At 37.8% G+C, this 20754-nt stretch overlaps 1 protein-coding gene across 2 annotated transcripts in view; it reads left to right on the forward strand.

Annotated features, from left to right (window-relative positions):
• Positions 1-20754, forward strand: part of AGPS (alkylglycerone phosphate synthase) — a 139686-nt gene that overhangs the window by 103044 nt on the left and 15888 nt on the right. For both annotated transcript variants that reach the window (XM_004577025.3, XM_058664673.1), the window contains exons 16-19: positions 2364-2425; positions 4544-4633; positions 10803-10902; positions 12555-12612. In XM_004577025.3, coding sequence (XP_004577082.2) covers positions 2364-2425; positions 4544-4633; positions 10803-10902; positions 12555-12612 — 310 coding nt within the window. The remainder of the gene's footprint in view (positions 1-2363; positions 2426-4543; positions 4634-10802; positions 10903-12554; positions 12613-20754) is intronic.

Genomic DNA, 20754 nt, shown 5'->3' on the forward strand with positions numbered 1-20754 from the left:
ACGTGGGAGACCCGGAAGAGGTTCCAGGTTCCCAGCTTCGGACTGGCACAGCACCTGCCGTTGCGGCTCACTTGGGGAGTGAATCATCGGATGGAAGATCTTCCTCTCTGTGTCTCCTCCTCTGTGTATATCCGGCTATCCAATAAAAATGAATAAAATCTTAAAAAAAAAAAAAGAAAGAAAGGCAGAATTACAGAGTCAGAAAGATCTTTCTCTGCTGATATACTCCCTAAATGGTTGCAGTTGTCTCAGCTCGGCCAGGCGGAAGCCAGGCGCAAGGAACTTCATCTGGGTTTCCCACATGGGTGGCAGGGGCCAAGTCCTTGGGCCGTCTTCCAGTGCCCTCCCAGGTGCGTTAGGTGGGAGCAGGATGGAATAGCAGCTAGGACTCGATTTGGTGCTTTGATATGGGATGCTGAAGGCATTGGAAATTGTGGGGATGCCAGAGTTGCCACATCAGCTCTGTGTCTTATAGGAGTTTCTTTGAAATCTTTGTGCTTCTCTGATTCTTCCTATTTTGTTAGTAAAACAAGCATGCTATTGATAAATAATTATGTTATTTGTTTTTTATTTTGAATTTTTAAATTTTATGGTACAGTTTCGTACAGACTGGGATTCCCCCCAAACCAACCCCCCCAACAGATTTTCCCCACATTGCTACAATAGTATAGTCCTTCATAAGGAGTCATGATTCCATCATTCTGTTGTTTAAGTGTGTCCTGACATTGCTGGTATAGTGTCAGACAGTACAGCATCCCATTGTCTACGCATTTCCAACAGTTTCATTGGGAGAAGTATTTTATGATGTAGAATGTTTTTGTAGCAAACTTAGTTTAAGATGTTCTACCTATTCTGTCACCTCAAGGATAAGCACTAGGGCCTAGTGCCATGGCTAAATGGCTAAATCCTCACCAAGTGCCAGGATAATGGGTGCCAGTTAATGTCCCAGTTCCTCCACTTCCCATCCAACTCCATGCATGTGGCCTGGGAAGGCTGTGGAGGATGGCCCAAAGCCTTGGGAACCTGCACGCATGTGGGAGACCCAGATGAAGCTCCTGGCTCCTGGCTGTGGATTGGCTCAGCTCTGGCCATTGCGGCCATTTGGGGAGTAAACCAGCAGATGAAAGATCTTTTTCTCTGTCTCTCCTTCTCTCTATAAATCTGATCTGCCTTTCCAATAAAAATCCATTTAAAAAAAAGATAAACACTGTATTCTCTAAATTTGTTCTTAAAGAAAAGGTAATTTTAAAAAGCAAAAAATGTCTTTTTTTTTTTCAAAAAGATTTATTTTTATTTAAAGACAGATTTAGAAAGAGAGGGAGAGAGAGAGAGTGACAAAGAGAAATTCCATCTCTAGGTTTATTCCCCAAATGGCTACAAAGGCCAGAGCTGAGCCAGTCTGAAGCCAGGAGCCTGGAGCTTCCTGCTGATGTCTGATGTAGGTTCAGGGGCCAAGCACTTGAGCCATCCTCCCTTGCTTTCTCAGGTCAAAAGGAGGAACTGGATTGGAAATGGACCAACCAGGACACAAACCAGTGTGCAATTGAGATACTGGTGCCACAGGCAAAGGATTAGTCTGTTAGGCCACTGTGCCACCCCCAATATCTTATTTTTTTAAACTCTGCTTTTATCCTCCACTTGTCTTTCTTTTTCTTCTTTTATTAGTTTATTGAATTTATTTAAAAGGCATTATTATAGACTAATAGGGAGAGAAAGAGAAGGGGAGAGGGTTTCCTATCCACTGGTTCTCTCCCAAAATAGCTGCAACAGCCAGGGCTGGGCCCAGGCCAAAGCCAGGAACTGGGAGGTTTTTCCAGGTCTTCCATAGTGGGTTCACTGAGTTAAGCACTTGGGCCATCCTCTGCTGCTTTCCCATACACATTAGGAGGGAGCTGAATGGGAAGTAGAGGAGGCGGGATCCAACTCAGTGCCCATATGGGATGCCAGCACTGCAGGTGAAGCTTTATCCACTCTACCACAGTGCTCTACCAATTTTTGGTATTTGCTTATTTGCTATTTAGGTCATTAGGTGGTTCTGCTAGTACTTTTTAGAAGTACATAGATTGTTTCTCGATAGAGGGTCTATTCACTGGAAACACATTTGAGTTCTTACCATGTGCCAGGCACTGCGCCTAATGCTGAGGACACAGGGAGAGTAAAGTGGATGTGGGGATTGTATGTCACTCTCAGGGTGCCTTCCTGATGCTCTTAGGAAACGACTGAAAAAGCCACTGAGGATAAACTACAAGCACTTAATGCTCATAATTATATGAAGTCATAACAGTGTATATTGAAAACTAATGATATTACTGATCTTTTTCTATCCTTGTAGCTTCTTGACTTTTATATGTATGTCTTAACAGGACTTGGGTTTGGAATACTATGTATTAGGAGAATCTTTTGAAACTTCTGCTCCTTGGGACAGGTAAAATAGTATAAAACGCGCGATAGTCACATGTGGTATCTTAGAGCTGCTGAAGTCATATGTCTCTGTGTGAATGTGTGAACATTAAAATTTTTAGGAAGGAATGCTGAATCAAGGTAGCTACTGTTGTTTAACCTAGTATCTTCATCATCAGACTGCTGTGCTTTCAAGCCACCATATTGGATACACAAGCCACATATAGTGTGTGTGGCAGGTGGTGGGGGCAGGGATGAAAGGAATGGTGTCTGGGGTCAATTTTCGACTCAGAACAAAGGTATTGTTGGAAGTTTACATCTTGATGAATCTCTTGGCTACTAAATGCTGCTGTGTGATTTTACTTAGCTTTAATTAAAATTTTTAAGTGACTAATATGCTTATTCTTGAAAGAGTTCTCCAAAATTATAAAACTTGTTGATCTTTTGTAACTGAAGTAATTGCTGAAAGAAATTTAATTTAAGAAATACACAATGTGTATTTTTACCTCTAAGCAAAATTCTAATACTGGAACATATATAGAAAATATCTCAAGATAAATGGAAATATGTTTTAGAGGATTTTCTTTAATGGAAATATGCAAATACTGGTTAGCATATTAATAAAAGCTGATGAGGAAATGTGAGTGGTTCTATTTTAAATGGACTTGTGAGTTGTTAACTCATTCAGTAATTTGAAAAATTCTTAAGAAGAGACAGACATGCTTGGGGACCCCACATCCAGTATCAAAGTTGCCCACATTTGAGTTCTGGTTCCTCTTCCAATTGCACCCACCCACATGGGAGACATGGATTAAGTTGAGATTAGAGAGATTTTTTTCTGTTCACTAGATCACTCTCCAAATTCCCACCATAGCCAGGATTGGACCAGACCAAACTCAAGAGTCTGGAACGGTCTGTGTCCTAATGTCCCTAACAGTATTTTCACTATTGCAGCAAACTCTTGCTGTGAACAGCTTTATTACTGGATATATGCATGGCTGTAAACCACTTTACATGACTTAGTCTATGTAATCTTACTGTTTTTTTATTAAATAGATTCTCATACTCGATTTGTGACTAGAAACACACCTGTCTTTTAATTTTCTTTGGTGATCTCTTCAGTTCTTTTTCAAGATTTATTTTTATCGGAGAGGCAGATCAGATTTATGGAGAGGAAAGACAGAGAAAGATTTCCATCCACTGGTTTAGTCTGCAAATGGCCACAATGGCCAGAGCTGTGCCAATCTGAAGCCAGGAGCTTCTTCTGGGTCTCCCACACGAGTGCAGGGTCCCAGGATTTTGGACGATCCTCCCTAGTTTCCCAGTCCATAAGCAGGGAGCTGGTTGAGAAGCACAGCAGCCCAGGACATGAACCAGCATCCATATGGGATACTGGCGTTTGAAGGTAGAGGATTATCGAATTGAGCCATCAGATCGGCTCCTGTCTTTTCAGTTCTTGGCTTGCTGAATGGACCATGGTTTAAAACATAGAACCTAGTAGCTTATCACTAGGGAATAAAATAGTTTATCCATACCTTAAGTGGTTTTTTTTTCCAGGTGAAACAAAATTGGTAGTTATAATCAATTTTTTTAAATAATAGATTTTAAAACATATTAATGTCATTAAATATTTTCAGACCTTCTGTCCCTGTAGGATTATTACTGTCTCTCCCCTGCCTCTTTGAGTTAATATCAGTATAGCACAGTATTCCCAGCATTTTATGCAAGCATTTTAGTCTGATTGAATTTTGGCTTGAGAATAGGCTGTGGAACATTTACTCTACCATGGTGATAATTAGTTTAGTTATTTTTAAATAAATAAATACATTGTTAGTCTTATAGCTTTATAGCTTTTTTTTTTTTAAGTTAAGATCTAGTAATTATATTTACTTTGGATTTTGGGCCTGCTTAAATGTAGGAAACTCTACACTTTTTCTGACTTCCATTTTTCCTAGGGCTTAAAAAAAAGGAAGAATTTTGGTCCTTAAAGTTATGAATGGAGGGCTAGTTTTACCTGACAAGGTTATTGGTTGTTCTTGAAATGATGACTAAAAGCTTTAATTGAGATAACTTCTGAATTGAAGGACACCAGCAATTTACTAGAATTTGTGTAGTTTCCTTAGTATTATTATATCTCTTCTAGGGTTATAGATCTTTGCAGAAACGTAAAAGAAAGAATAAGAAGGGAATGCAAAGAGAGGGGTGTTCAGTTTGCTCCTCTTTCCACATGCAGGTGAGTATTTTTTTTATTTTTCTTTTACTTATTCTGATTAACTTTTTTTCTTATTCAATAGGGAAAAATATGAGTTGCCAGCTGGAGAAAAGCTTCAGGCTATTCCTTTTGGCAAGCTTTCCTGACTTCACTTAGCACTGTGAGGATGGTATCACTAGGGTTTCACAGCCGTGTGGAGTACACCAGGATCTTCCTTACTTGAGTCAGTCTTCTACCCTGTCTAGGCTCCTGGATAAAAAGGGCTACTTCATAGAAACCATAAGTTGTATAAATACTTTATTTTAGCCATTTGTTATTGAATGAAAGTAGAATGAAGGATAAGAGTAAAATATTGTCAATTAACTTGATGTATTCCAGTAATAGCTTTCTTTAATAACTGGGATTATTCCATATCTACACTGTTGAATACTGACTGTAGTCACAAGCCACATATCACATTTGAGTGATTAAAATGTAGGTTTTTACGTTTTATTAAATTTTTAAATAATTTAAATTTGAGATGTCAGGCATGGCTAATATCTTTTGTATTGATAATGCATGGAACCCAAAAAAATTTTCTGGAGAAGAGGCACTTTGTATTCAGGCTTTTGATATTAATTTTATGTGAAAATGCCAGGGAATCGAATGCATCAAGAATGAGTTGAACATTTGATATCTTAAAAAGTTACAGAGTTAATTTCAGTGGAGAATGGAAATCAACAAATAATGAAAGAGGGACCTCAAAATAAATAATGCAGTAGTTATCTAGCATTCTGTATTTATTATTACTGCCTCACTAGTTTCTGTGCTCATATGTGGTTTTCAAGAACACATCTCCAGGATGTATTAGGGAAACAAACAACTTAATATTAAAGTAAGTGAAAGTATTTTTAGAAACAATGTGATAACTCAGTTAAGTGCACGTAAAATTGAATTTCTAAAATACTTTATAATTAAGCACAACAGCATTTTTTATGTTTGAAATACTTGCTAGCTTACGTTGGTTTGACCTAGACTTTTTTGAGTTTATGATATCTCACCAGCATTCTATTTTTCTCTTATATAGTATTATAGTATTCAATAAATTAAAACATTTGATACTTTATTATGAAAAAAGGGTTTATGATAAATTATTTTGTCCAGCTTTAAGCTAGCTTAAGGTAGTCTAGGCTAAGCAATGATGTTCAAGTAGGTTAGGTGTATTGTGTGAATTGATTGGAACATAACCCCACTGTAAGTCAAGAACGATCTGTTTTTCTGTTCAAGATGTTTGTTCTTCTGATTTTCCTAAAGCTATTTAATGTCATCTAGGAAGTCAGACCTGGGCCTCTTCCATTTCAGAAACCATTTTCTGAAGAACTTAGATGAGAAAGAATTGCTAATCATTGATTTTGACACAAAGAAAGTACTGCAAAAGTGTGTAACCACATACTTTTTTTAGTAATGAAAGAATAATGCAGTGCTTTTGTCAACCACACAGTTACTTGTTTGGGTGATTTAAGTCTCTTAAGAAAAAGAATTGATCTGTTTTAAAAGATATTAGAACTTAGTCACTTCTGAAGTGGACTCAAATTGAGGTTTCCAAATTTATTTTTTTGTTATTATCTCCTAGGAATGCTATATATTTACTAATCTCACTTATCAAATTTCATCTGATTGTGGTTATCTCTAATGCCAGTACCCTCATAATTAAAATGGTTTTCCAATTTTTCTTCAGCTTTGTAAATCTGGTACTTGAAATGTAGATATTCAAGGGATTTTTTAATGAGTGTGAATTAACACTAGGAGAAAAACACAGCTGGCAAATTGACAACAGCATTGTTAAACAGTTCATCTCTTGTTCTGAGGCACCTAACATTTGGCCTAAAATACCATTCTAATTTTAAATTAGATGCTATTTGTATTGTATAATAAAAAGAGTATTTCCTCTTTGTAAGAACCTTTGTGAATGCATTTGGAAATATTACTATGGTTACCTTGGCTTCCTTTTAACTGCTTTTCTAATTGTATTTTGGAAGCCCAGATACGTGTGTGTATGTGTACATATGACCCAGTTAAGGACTTTTAATATGTTTAGTTATACACTTACATGCACACAAACAATGTGATTTAATGATACAACATTCTTCATATGTACCTGTGAATACATACAGTCTGAAAAATACTATTTTAACATATTACATTCCATGCATCCAATTCTGTAAATATTTCAACCACATAATTATTTCAGTTATCATAAGTAGTGTACTTGTTGTTCAACTTAAGTGTTATAAAGACACCTACAAGGTGTCTTATATGTGCGGCAATGGGACATAATGAGTTAAGATCATGCCTCTGCATTTTTTTTATTATTTTAATCTATTTTATTGTGTTGTTGTTGACAATCTTTACATAATTAATTACAGTTAAAGAAAGAAAAAGAAAAAAAAAGGTTCGGGGGATAGGGAAGTGGGTAATAGGGATGCCTCTGCATTTTGATATGATCAATTTGTTTCCCAAATATTTACTTTTTTTTTTGAAGATTTACTTATTTTATTTGAATGACAGAGTAACAGAGCATTCTTGCTTATACTGGTTTACTCCCCTTTGGGACTAGGCTTTGCCAAAACCAGCAGCCAGGAGCCAGGGATTCCATCCAGGTCTCCCATGTGGGTGGAGGGGAAGTCCAACTGTCTAGGCCTTTATCTGCTGTCTCCCAGGTTTGGTAGCAGGAAGCTGGACTGGCAGTGCGCAATAACTGTCATTCATACAGGCACTCTGATATGACATGCAAGAGTCCCAGGCAGTGGCTTAATCTACTACCCCTTTGCTAAGTATTAGTGTGACTTTAGGGAAGATAACGTATTTCACCCAGTCAGATTTTATTTGTTATTTGTACATTTCTCCTATTTTTCAGGGAGTTTTAAATGCTCATACTTAGTTCTGTTAATTTTGAGATAGTTTGGAACACTTTGAAGGTTCACCAGGTTGGATCTTACTGGATAAAGCCTGTGTGTGTGTGTGTGTGTATGTGTGTGTATGTGATGAGGTTTTATTTCTTACTAATTGAGAAATATTTACATTGCTTTTAAATTTTTAGTACAAGGTGATGGTAATGACCTAGACTTGTAAGAAAAAGGACACAAAAACTGGGACCAGTGGTTCATACAGCTTTTATTCATCTTCCCCGAGTGTTCATATCTCATGTTATTATAGATAATTATCAAAATAAGAAATTGGAGGTTACAACATTATTAACTGATCTACAAACCTTGCTTTACCATTCATCCCAGTGCTGTCTTTTTTTTTTTTTTTCCTGGTTCAGGATCCAATCCAGAATGACATAATATGCTTAGTTACTCTGTTTCTTTAGTTTCTGGGAAAATTCCTCCATTGTTATTTTCCATGGCCTTCATATTTTAGAAAAATACTACTAGTTATTTTATAAAAAGTCCCTCAAATTGAGTTTGTCTGATATTCGCTTAGGATTGAATTCAAATTATACTTTTTTTTTTGATGTTCATTTTATTTGAAAGACAAAGACTGAATCTTTCATCTGCTTGTTTACTTTTTTTTGAAGATTTATTTATTTTCATTGGAAAGTCAGATATACAGAGAGGAGGACAGACAGAGAGGAAGATCTTCCGTCCAGTGATTCACTCCCCAAGTGGCCACAACAGCTGGAGCTGAGCCAATTCGAAGCCAGGAGCCTCTTCCGGGTCTCCCACACGGGTACAGAGTCCCAAGGCTTTGGGCCGTCCTCGTCTGCTTTCCCAGGCCACAAGCAGGGAGCTGGATGGGAAGTGGAGCTGCCGGGATTAGAACCGGCGCCCATATGGGATCCCGGGGCATTCGAGGCGAGGACTTTAACCACTAGGCTATGGCGCCAGGCCCCTGGTTTACTCCTTAACTGGTTTCAGTAGCCAGGCTGTATGTGCAGCAGAGCCGACATACTTGAGACATTACTTCCTGCCTTCCAGAGTGAGCGTTAACAGGAAGCTGGGATCAGAGGCAGAGCTAGGAGTCATATAGTCATTCAAACAGCCTCCTAACTGCTGTGCTAAATGCCTGCCCCCATGTTGTTTTCGTTTTACACCTGAAGTTAGAGTTGTCACTTTCAGATTATCCTTCATTTCTTTTTTCTTCATTTTGTTTTCTTGTCTGTTTGTGCTATTTTTGTTCAGTTGATTTTGCCTATACAGTGATACAACTGCATCTTTCTTACCTAAAGTGATAGCTAGACTTTTCTGTAATTCTCCATCGAGGGGTCCCTTCCTCTAGCACCTTTCCCAGTTGGTTTTCTCAATGTTTGCGTTATGATTTTATTACCTTAGCATTTTCCATCTGCAAAGTTGTGTCTACATTGGATTTCTTAAGGGTTTATAGTGCTCTTGTTAGCAGTTACTCTTGGTCACTTTAGATATAATAAAACAGTTATTTTTTTGTTTGTTTTGTTTTTTCATCCCCTCTGCTTTTTGCCAGCAGCAACCTTGAGCTTGTAAAAGTAAAGCAGCAATCCCCTTTACATTCTTTGTTCTTGCATTCCCTGTTGTTTTCTTGAGGTATTTTAATTCTCATGTAGGCCATGTTTTAGAAGCATGAATTTGGTTACACTTTGCTTTGTGTAATCCGGGAGATTACCATTGTCTTGCCAACAAATAGCCAAATAGATTCCAAATCCAGACTCAGATATGGCCTGTGGTGTGGTCTTGTATGGTCTTTCCCAAACTTCTTAGGCATTGTTGCCATCCAGGATGGAGGACATCAGAGAGCATTTGTTTTTGTGGAATAGACAGTTGGTCATTAATCCTTGCCGATCTGGATAACTACTGTGTGGTTCCGAGTGACATTCAGTCCTCGGGCAGCCAGGAAGAAGAGGGCCACTTTCTTTCTGTTTTTTAAACCGCATACAACTATTGATGTTTTTTGTACTTATATTCTCTGCATAAAGGAATCTAGTCACTCATTAGATAACTTAATAAACTGAACCTAGAACTGTCACCGTTTTGCAGCACTGTTGGTTGTTCTATATCCTGAAGCTATATAATGTTTTTCTTAGAGAATTTAGAAATGTTTCTCTTAATGCATTTAAGTGATCTGTATAGGAAGAAAAATGTTACTGATACTTATCTCATTGTCGTTTACTTTTTAAATTATAGCCATGACAACAGTCTTTCTTATCACCTCCAGTTTAGTGACATTTTTTTTCTACACAGAATCTTTAACTCCTTTGAGCCAGAGGAATCCAAATAATTAGTGTACAATATTGTTGTCAGTACATTTAATATGGATGAGGACTTATAGCTTCCCCATGTTTTACCAGCATGGATTTTTAAGATAATTAAAATTTATTTTCATCACTGTTGACATGTTCGTTTGTGTACTCAGATGCTTTACGTTTCTGTTTTTAGCAGTAGCAGGGCCAAAGAATGGGATGAAGTTTTTGTTTCCAGTCTTGTGTTGTCTTTCTCTTAGGGCAGATGTTTTACGTCATGTCTGTGTACTGTGGCCTCACAGATGTAATCAGCCTCTGTATGCCTGGACCTCTTTGTGTGGCCCAGAATGATTTTGAAAAACATTATAGCTATGCTGTTGTATTAAATATCATTTTATACCAGCCATATGAAGAACTAATTATATATTGCTGGTTGAACTGGGAAAAATAAGAAGAAAGTTACATTGTTATTTGTATTAAGATAAGTGCACTTTTAACACTTTTTAGGGTCATGCTTTTTGTTAAGTGCTGTTTTTATTGTGTAATTTAAAGAAAGTGATGTGAACATTCATCTGTGTATCACATGTGCTTTCACACTTGGTGCTTATAACTCCTTTATTTCCAGATAACAAAGCAATTTAAATACGATCACAAAAAAAAATTAATGAAACACTATTGAAACGTGCGAGCAATTTTATTTCTCAATAGAAGTTTTAGTAGCATGGGTCATGCAGGCAAGGAAGAGGTGGAATCTAAACCTGTAATACTGACTAAAGTGGCACTTCAGTCCATTTGTTTCCAATTGCATACTTAGTGCGCCTGTTTGTCAGCCTCTCTAAAGAGATAACAAGTTGACATTTCTTCCGTAACTCAGGGTGCTGGGTAGAAAATGAGACTATAGCTTAAGCTAATTCAGTGATCTGTACCTCAAGTTGCTAGAAATAAAGTCTGTTTTCTCTTAAGCCAAGCCCTTGTGAAAATTTGTCTGTTTTTCAGGGTGACTCAGACTTACGACGCAGGTGCATGTATCTACTTCTATTTTGCCTTTAACTACAGGGGAATTAGTGACCCACTAGCTGTGTTTGAACAAACTGAGGTAATTATGCATACATGCATTTTGCTTTTATATTAATGTAAACAAATTTTATTCTCACTTTAGTAATTGTTGTTTATTTTTAAGGATTTGCTTATTTTTATTGGAAAGTTAGATTTGCAGAGAGAAGGCGAGACAGAGAAAAAGATATTCTGTCTACTGGTTTACTCCGCATGTGGCCACAATGGCCAGAGCGAAGCCAATCTGAAGCCAGGAGCCAGGAGCCAGGAGCTTCTTCTGGGTCTCCCGCACAGGTGCAGGGTCCCAAGGCTTTGGGTCATCCTCTGTCACTTTCCCAGGCCACAAGCAGAGAGCTGGATGGGAAGTGGAGCAACTGAAACATAAACCTATGTAATCATCACCCCAGTCAAAATGATAAATATATTTGTTATTACCAAAAGTTTGTGCACTTTTTTAATCACTTTAGCCTTCAGTGCTCTGTGCTCTCTCCAGTTACCAGAAACCCCTTCGCTGTAGGACTGCAGTGACATTGCTTCTTCTCTCCTGATCCAAACTGCCATGCTCTAAATGCTGCTGGTTTCAGATGTTTTTGCTTTACTTGATTTGTTGGAATTTAAGTTCTTAGAACAGGAGCTAGCATATTCCTATTTCATTTGGAAAAACCCTAAATCTTAGTTAATGAGAATTCTTATTCTAATTTTTTTTATGAAGTTATGATGAACATGTGATACTTTCCAGGGTGCAGGGTAATTCTTCAGTGGATAAATACAGGATACTCCAGTTGCAACCTGCATCCAACCTTTCATTTTTGTCCTTTCTTACCCTGAGTTTGGAGCCTAACAGCTTCTTCCTTCTGGTTGTTTATATAGTGTATGAGAGCTAGTTGTTCGCAATGGGGGAATCTTAGAGATTACTTGCAGTGATGTTTGACCCACCTGCCCCACCTGGACCCTCTTCTACCTCAGCCTAACTCATAGTTTATATGTTTTTAATTAATCCTGAGAGACTCAAGATGTTGTGAATAGTCCACTTCATAACCATTACATGTTCATGAGTCATTGGGAATTGAAGGTCATTCCAGTTTCAATTTTCCCTTTTCATTCCAAACTTTAGTCATTCTATTTTTTTGTTGGATTTTTCTTTGTAACTTGGATGCCAAATGTGGAGCTTAGTCAACATCTGACATGTTAGGAGGATTCCCAGGTAATTTATCTCAAGTCATGGACCTTAAGCAGTGGTCTCCAAAGCTCTTTTGTTATTCTCAACTTTGTAAGCACTCTTGGCTATAATGCCCATTGACATTAGGCAAGTAATTTAACTAAGTTCATTTCTTTATCAGTGAAATGGGAGTAATTGCAATTATTCCATAAGGCTACAGAGACACAAATGAAATATACCAACCCAATTGCTTGGTACTTCCAGAACATGCAGCATTCAGTAAATATATGTCACTAATGCTTATTGGGTTAATAAGGTATTCAGTTCCAACCGGAATGTTTTTTCCCCAGAATCTTGACATCTCAACATTGTCTTTTTAGGCATTGTAACTGTTTACTAGGAAAAAAACTTGCAAAGCTAGGTTGCAAATTTTAATTGCTTCTTAAACACAGATAATGTGAAAGGGGAAATTGGCTGACTTTTCCACTGCAAAGTGATATTTAAGTTGAAATGACTTGTGTTGTTTCCAAATACAGGCAGCTGCTAGAGATGAAATCCTTGCTAATGGAGGAAGCCTGTCGCATCATCATGGAGGTATTCTTTTTTGAAAGTACAGTTACTAATATTCTATTTTTGAAAATATTTGATTTAATAAAGTGCTGGGTAAAGTTATAAAGTGAGTGATTTGAGAGCCTGTCCAGATATGAGACCGTGCTAACCTGCTAAGTTCTTATGGATATGATGTACACCAGAGAATAATCAAGTTTGCTGGGAGGTATTTGACCATTACAGCTATCACTTTTAAGGGAGAAAAACAGCAACAATAAAACCCTACATAAATGTTTTCAGCCACTATTGAATTGCAACTGGACATATTAAAGAGCTGTTTGTTATATTAAAGAGCTGTTTGTTCTGCGCACTGAAAAACCTCAGTAAATTAAGACAGGATATGAAAACAAATCTTTTTCAAAGTTTTCATACTGTGTTGTTATGAGTTGCTGATCATTTTAGTATCAAGTTTTAGTATCAGAGAATTTATCACATCTTTAATAAAAATTGTTATTCTAGCAAGCATAGGAAATTAATATGAGACAGCGTTTAAAAATTAAATAATAGCTAATCTGTGATTAAACTTGTGATTGTTGAGGATATTAATCCACTTTCTATAATAAATATTTGTTCATAATGTTTTTTGATATTATCTGGTGCTTAGAAAGGAAGAAATGGATAGATTTATAAAACTTAAATATTCTTAAGGGAGGAACATGAGGATAAAAGATAACTCAGTTTAAAAATTCAACTTCTTCCAGATCAAGGATAGACTCCCGGTGAAACTGTTGGATGTATGTTGACGTTGGAATGCTGGACTCTGCCATTGTCCATGCCCAATGATGAACTCATGACTATTTATGAGGAACTATGCTGTTGTAATAATATGGGACAACTCCTGGGAGAGGGAGGGTTAGGAGAGGAGACATGGCAAATCCCAAGGTCTATGAAGCTGTATCATAAAATGATAATTATATAATAATAAAAAAGATAGAAAAGCCAGAAAAATTCAGCTTCTCCACTTTCCCTGTACTATACATACCCCTCTTTTTTTGATAACTTGTCATGAGATAATGCGCCATATACTTGTACTTTTCGCAGTCCCCTCTTTCTCCCTGCTAGAAAGTGAAGTCTCTGAGAAAGGATTTTGTTCATTGCTGTCTGCTCGCAGCTGAAGCAGGGCTTGGCCCCAGTCGGCCCTCTGTGCTTTTGTGCAGAATGAGTAAACAAATCTTGGTACAAAAAGTAGACTGTAAAATACAGTCTGTGTTGGGCAACATTCTTACAGCCAGACTTGAAGAAGATTGCTAATATGAATGAACGAAATAGAAAGGTAATTCCCTTTATAGTTGTGTTAATTTAATATTTTGCTATGAACTTAGTTTTTTCCTTAATCCCCACAAATAAATTTTTAATTTAGTTGACTGCTAAACATTAAAGTGAATGAATTTGCTTTTTCTCCCCTTTCCCTATTTTTTTTTTCTTGGGTGAAGGTTCCAGTCAATGTTAGGATGACAGAATGAAGAAGGGAGGAAAATGGGCATTAGAGAGAAATCTTCCAATTGGAATTAAAAGTTTCTGATTACTCTGGTAGTCTAAACCTAATTTTAGACATTTAAACAAGAGGAATTTTACAGCAGTACTCAGATTCTAGTATTTTCCTTTAAAATATTCAGAAATCTATATTCTTTTAGGTATTTTTATTCTATTTCAGGATTATACTAAATTAATACATACAGGACTTTAATCTAGATGCCATGAAATAGTCATGTATTACTCATTCTGAATTGATGGAATGGGGAAGGAGAGAAGAGGTTATCCTTAATTACTTACGTGAAGAAAAATTAAAATTTTTTTCTCTACTCAAAAATTTCTGTAGCTTTATGATACATGTCAGCAGTCACCTTGTACCTACTCCTGGAAAATCAGGAAACATAGGGTTCTCTGCATCTATTAATATGATTTTTCAGGAGGGTGAGAACAATTGAATCATGTGGGTAAAGAGGAGAGAGAGGCTTAGTTGAAGTGAAAGTGGTTATTAGATAAGCTGGTTCCTTAGGTGTGGTATGATATTTGCAGTTAAGCTTTAAAGTGTTAGAAACCCTATAAAAGTTGGAAATTGCCAAATTAATTGCCTGACGCATATCAGAGGAAAACCAAACCAATAGTCATTTTCCTTGCTCAATGACTGTAGATCTATCAGAATATTCAGGTTCCTCTAGCAGTTCTGTGTGAGTGCTAAGGATGTGATATGATAGAACTGGTAATGTTACCTTCTTCCCGTCTACTCCAGACACGGAGGAAAGGATGTACCTACAAAGTTGTCATTATAGAAAAAATGAAATTATACACAAATTTAAAAATAAAGGGGTTAAACCACTGTAGTAGAAACTTGAGTTTTATTTGGGAAAGCTATGAGAATAGTCCATTGCATTAATACACAGGAATAGAAGTCAGTTTAAAAACTAAGTGGAAAAAGTCCTCAGTCCCTGTTACAATCTGACACAACCTTGCGCTTTATGGTCATTAGGAGGTGAATTGGTGATAAGAGCTCTTTCTTTAACAATGTTTTTTTTTTTTCTCTGTGCCTCTCAAATTTTTAAATGCTGCACAGTAAATATTATTCCTGTCTTTCAAAAGCAGACAATTAAGTTCTGAGAGTGTAGCAACCAGGCCAAAAATTAGCATTAATTGTTGATATCATAACTTGAACTCAAATCTTTTGGCCTCAGTATCCCTGCCCTCTTATTTAAAAGTCTCAGATATCTGAAGTTCATAAGATCTTCAAAGATTGAAATTTATACCTTGGAATGTGGCATTATAGCTCAGTTGGTTAAGTCACTGCTAAGGATGTCCAGTCCTTCTGTTGGTGGGCCTGGGATCATGTCCTGCAGAGCTCTGCCTTCCTTCTGGCTTCCTGCTAATGTGCGCGGGAAGCAACCGATTGGCTTCCTGATGCTCACGTGAGAAACTTGCGTGGAATTCTGGCTCCTGGCTTCAGCTTGACCCAGCCCTGTTGTTGGGGTATTTGGCAGAAAATCCTGTTCTGTCTCACTCTGTTTTTTTAAAAATACATATATGAAAAATTTTTTTCTTTTTAAAATGTGAAGCCTTTAATTTTTACATAGTCTGATTACTTGCCATATTTTAGATGAACAGAAGTGAATGAAATGTTTTAGTTTCCTCATCATAGATGTTTTCTTTATTATCTCAGGTCTTGCTCCTGAGTCAGCTTTACATTCTGGTTCTTTTTATGCTTGCTGATTGTAGACTGATCCACAAGTTGCTGGCCATTCAGGTTATGAAACAAATGCAGGTCAGATCATGTTAACAGTAAAACTACTTGTTTAGGTTATGCGTTTTTTCAGGTTCTAGGCTTATAGGACTTTGAAGATTCCAAATTTATGGAAGTACTTTTATTGTAGAAATGATTAGCTTGATAATGAATGTAGTTAGGTTTAATCACATAATAATTTATTGAGAAACTGCCCCCATTGATATGTAAACTGTTTATTTCTATCCTGTTTCTCATATTTTTTCACGTTCCTATGTGGCCAAAATATGACTACATGGAAAGAAATTGTGAACTAGTATTTTTAGTTAGTGCTTAGAAAAAGAAACCATGTGGGTCTGAATACAAAATATGGTTCAGGGCCCGGTGCCGTGGCCTAGCGGCTAAAGTCCTCGCCTTGAACGCACCGGGATCTCATATGGACGCCGGTTCTAATCCCAGCAGCTCCACTTCCCATCCAGCTCCCTGCTTGAGGCCTGGGAAAGCAGTGAGGACGGCCCAATGCGCGTGGGAGACCTGGAAGAGGTTCCTTTTTCCGGCATCGGATCGGCGTGCACCGGCCCGTTGCGGCTCACTTGGGGAGTGAATCATCAGACGGAAGATCTTCCTCTCTGTCTCTCCTCCTCTGTGTATATCTGACTTTGTAATAAAAATAAATCTTTAAAAAAAAAAACAAAATATGGTTCACATGGGCTAATATGAAGGTACTGTCCCTCTTCCAGCTGTTGCATTTCTAAACAGCTAATATCCGAGTACCCCCAGCAGCAGCTTCCAGCCTCTCATTCTTCCATGCAAGTTCAGTCAGTCAGTGATAAACTCAGTTACATGCTGTGACTGCCAGGTGACAAAGACATATATATCTGCCAGCATCACCTTCCTTCCAGTCACTGTCTTCCGCTACTGAGACTGTCACAGTACACTCCTAACTGGTCTGTTTGCCCTTTGCTCCCCCACTCATTATTCTTGCTGCCAGATAATTAAAAAAAGTTATCAGTGCGTTTCCTCACATTTAGAACAAAATTCAAACTTTTCATCAGTGCCTTCAAACATATGTGAGAGTACTTTAGAAATTGCATGAAAAGTCTGTCCTATGGATTTCAAGTGGTTTGTTCCACCAAAAATACACTTACGGCTGAATTCCATTTCCTGTGAACTTTCTGAAGGACCCTTCCCATGAGACCTCAGTCCATCCCTCCTGACTCTTTCCCTCTAGCAGCATTGGCCTTCTTGCTGTCCACCAGATGTACCCACTCTCCTTCAAGCACTTTCCCAGTTATTCCTTCTTTTTGTAATGGTTTACTTTTCCTCATCATTTAGGTCTCTGATGGAAGTGTCACCTGCTGAGAGGTGTCCTCCCGGATCCTTTGTGTAGTTCCTGTGTCCTTTGAATTGTTCAGTGAAGTTGCTGAAGTTTTGCCCTCTTTATTATTATATTCCCTAGTCTTCATAACAGTGTGATTGGCTGCTGTACCTTGTAGAGCCTCGCAGATAGTATGTTGAGTGCTGAGTGCAAACCCAAGTACTCAGAATTTCATATTAAAATGGGAATAGTCTTTTTTTAAATTGAATTCCAAACGTTTAATAACCAAGCCTTGCTGGACTATAGGAGCACATTTAATCATGGAAAGGCTCAACTAATTACCTATTTCTGGGAAAATGCTAGTAGAGTCAGTTACTCAATGAAGAAGAGTACATTTTTCTGAAACTCCACACCACCTCTGGCCATTTGATGCTTTTTCCACAGATGCCTAGCTTATGTGAGGTTCCATCCAAATTTTGTCTTAAAACAAGTATGTTGAGGGTCTGAGATACAGAAGGAGAGAACTATGGCTTTGAAAAACTTGTGTTGAAATCATTGCTTAGAACTATGTTGTTAAGTGACTTTAGAGAACTAATTTTTGTCATCAGTTTCCTTACCTGCAAGTTGGGAATACTAGATCCTATCTCATAGATTTATTGTAAGACTTTTTAAAAGATTTATTTATTTATTTATTTATTGGAAAGGCAGATTTACAGAGAGAAGGAGACACAGAGACAAAGATCTTCTGTCCTCTGTTTCACTTCCCAAGTGGCCACAATGGCCAGAGCCAAGCTGATCTGAAGCCAGGAGACTGTAGCTTCTTCTAGGTCTCCCATGTGGGTGCAGGGTCCCAAGACTTTGAGCAATCCTCTACTGCTTTCCCAGGCCACAAGCAGGGAGCTGGATGGGAAGTGGAGCAGCCAGGACACTAGCCAGTGCCCATATGGGATTCCAGCGCATGGGACTTTAGTCTTTAGGCTATCACGCCAGGCTCTCTTGTAAGACTCTTAAAGCCTGTGATGACATATGTCAATCTGAAATGCCCTATACGTTATTGGTGCTTAGGGAACGGAGTGTATTTCTTCTCTTCCCCCTCCACCTCTTATGGCTTCTTCTTTGTAATAGCAGCAAAAGTGTCATGTGAAACTTTCATATTTTAAACTTTTGTTTTGATCATTGAGAAGAAGGCTGTAATTTATTTGAGAAAAGATCTGTACCTCCTAAGATATGATTCAAAATAGTCCTAACAATGAATCTTATTCTCTGTAGAAAGCTATCTTGCAGTCTATATGAAAAATAAATTGCATTCACACTTTTGCTGTAGAAAAATTGTGTTTTAATACTAATTTCTCTAATTTGTGAATTTCAAATGTCACTGCTCTTCAGAATAGGTTCATATGGTGGAAATCTTTTCACTATAAATTTTAATTAGTGTATTCATTTGCCCTGCTGATCCTACTGAATGTTAGAGCTTTTGAGAGATCAGTTATTTTTACATGCAGAGTAGGATCTCTTTGATTTGTATCCTGATTTTAAAATTAAAGTTGGCCTCATAGTGGCATCTTTATTGACCTTCAGGCAGTGTTGTGACACACACACGGCACAGTTTTTGAGCTCCACAGTTGAAGGGCTGGTGGTTGGAAGAATATTGATGCAATTTCTCTTAGAGGAGTTGGCCTGTAATTGTGATTAATAACAGTTGCTTTCACTATCTGGAAACAGACAGGCTGGTTTGTCTGCCTACAATCATGCTGTGATAAATGGAGCTATTTTAACTCTGGTTTTGTGTATCAAAGAAAACAGATGTAGTCTGGAACTGGAGGCTATAGGAAATAGAAAGCCTGCTTAACTTAATTTTCATTGTGCTTGTTTTTACAACTGATGAGCTGGTCAGTTGAAGCAGCGGAGTTTATGTCATCCAGAATGTAATTTCAGTTTATGACTTAAGTTTTTGAATGGTTCATTTGCTAAAATTATGCCTAAGTCCTGTTGGGAAGTTAAAAAAATAAAAAACCTGATTAAGTTGCAGTTTAAATATTAGTGTCTTGATCTAACCAAAGTTATTTATTACAACCTCAGGGCAGCTGCTCTTAGTCATTTATTTATTTATTTATTTATTTATTTATTTATTTTGCTGATGGTATTTACAGAATTTAATACTAATAGAAGCTTGAAGTAAAATGAGGTTATTCTAAACTTTAACAAAAGGTCAGCTTGGGCCATTTATTAAAAACATGTAGTGTTAAATGAAATAAAAGCAATATAGATTGGAAAGACAGAAATACAACTATCCCTCTTTGTAGATTATGTAATTGTCTATGTAGAAAACCATTAGGGAATCTAAAAAAACAGAGTCAGAAACATTATAGAATACAAGATCACACACAAATGTTTGCATTTATGTGCAATAGTGAACATATACAAACCAAAATTTAAAACTATAGTATTTACAGATGCTTCAAAGAAAATGAAGTAGACATGAAAATGTATGTACTGGGGGCCTGGTGCAGTAGCCTAGTGGTTAAAGTCCTCGCCTTGCATGCGCCAGGATCCCATATGGGTGTCCGTTCTAATCCTGGCAGTCCTGCTTCCCAACCAACTCCCTGCTTGTGGCCTGGGAAAGCAGTAGAGTATGGCCCAGGGCCTTGAGACTCTGCACCTGTGTGGGGGACCTGTAGGAGGTTCCACGCTCCTGGCTTCAGATTGGCTCAGCTCCAGCCGTTGTGGCCACTTGGGGAGTGAATCATCGGATGGAAGATCTTCCTCTCTGTCTCTCCTCCTCTCTGTATATCTGACTTTCTAATAAAAATACAATCAATCTTTTTAAATAATGTATGTACTGGACTCAGTGCGGTAGCATAGTGGCTCAAGTCCTTACCCTGCATGCACTTGATCCCATATGGGCACCGGTTCATGTGCCAGCTGCTCTACTTCCCATTCAGTTCCCTGCATGTGGCCTGGGAAAGCAGCCGAGGATAACCCAAAGCTTTGGGACCATGCACTCACATTGGAGACCCTAAGGAAGCTCCTGACCTGGTTTAGATTGGCTTAGCTCCCGTCATTGTGGCCATTTGGGAAATAAGCCAGCAGATGGAAGAGCTTTCTCTCTGTGAATCTGTCTTTCCAATAGTAAAAATAAATCTGTTTAAAAATATGTACTTAGCTATAAATGACAAAATTTATACAGGTTCTATATATTTTCTTTTACCAAAATTACTTATTTTTATTGGAAAAGCAGATTTACAGGGAGAAATACAAAGAGAAGGAGAGACAGAGAGAAAGATCTTCCGTCCATTGATTTACTCCTTGAATGGCCACAATGGCCAGAGCTGAACTGAGCTAAAGACAGGAGCCAGGAGCCTCTACTGGGTTTCCAAGGTTTCCTTGCTGCTTTCGTAGGCTGTAAGCAGGGAGCTGGATCAGAAGTGGAGTAGCTGGGACATGAACCAGCAGGAATTTGGGATACTGATGCTTAGAGGTGGGGGATTAGCCTGTTGAGCCATGGCACTCCAGAATCTAAGTAAAAAGACTTGAATAAATAAAGGGATATATAGTGTTTGTGGGTTGTTTTAAAACCCACTCTATAAAGATGTTA

Source organism: Ochotona princeps, chromosome 5 (genome assembly GCF_030435755.1).
Source record: "Ochotona princeps isolate mOchPri1 chromosome 5, mOchPri1.hap1, whole genome shotgun sequence".
NCBI lineage: Eukaryota > Metazoa > Chordata > Mammalia > Lagomorpha > Ochotonidae > Ochotona > Ochotona princeps.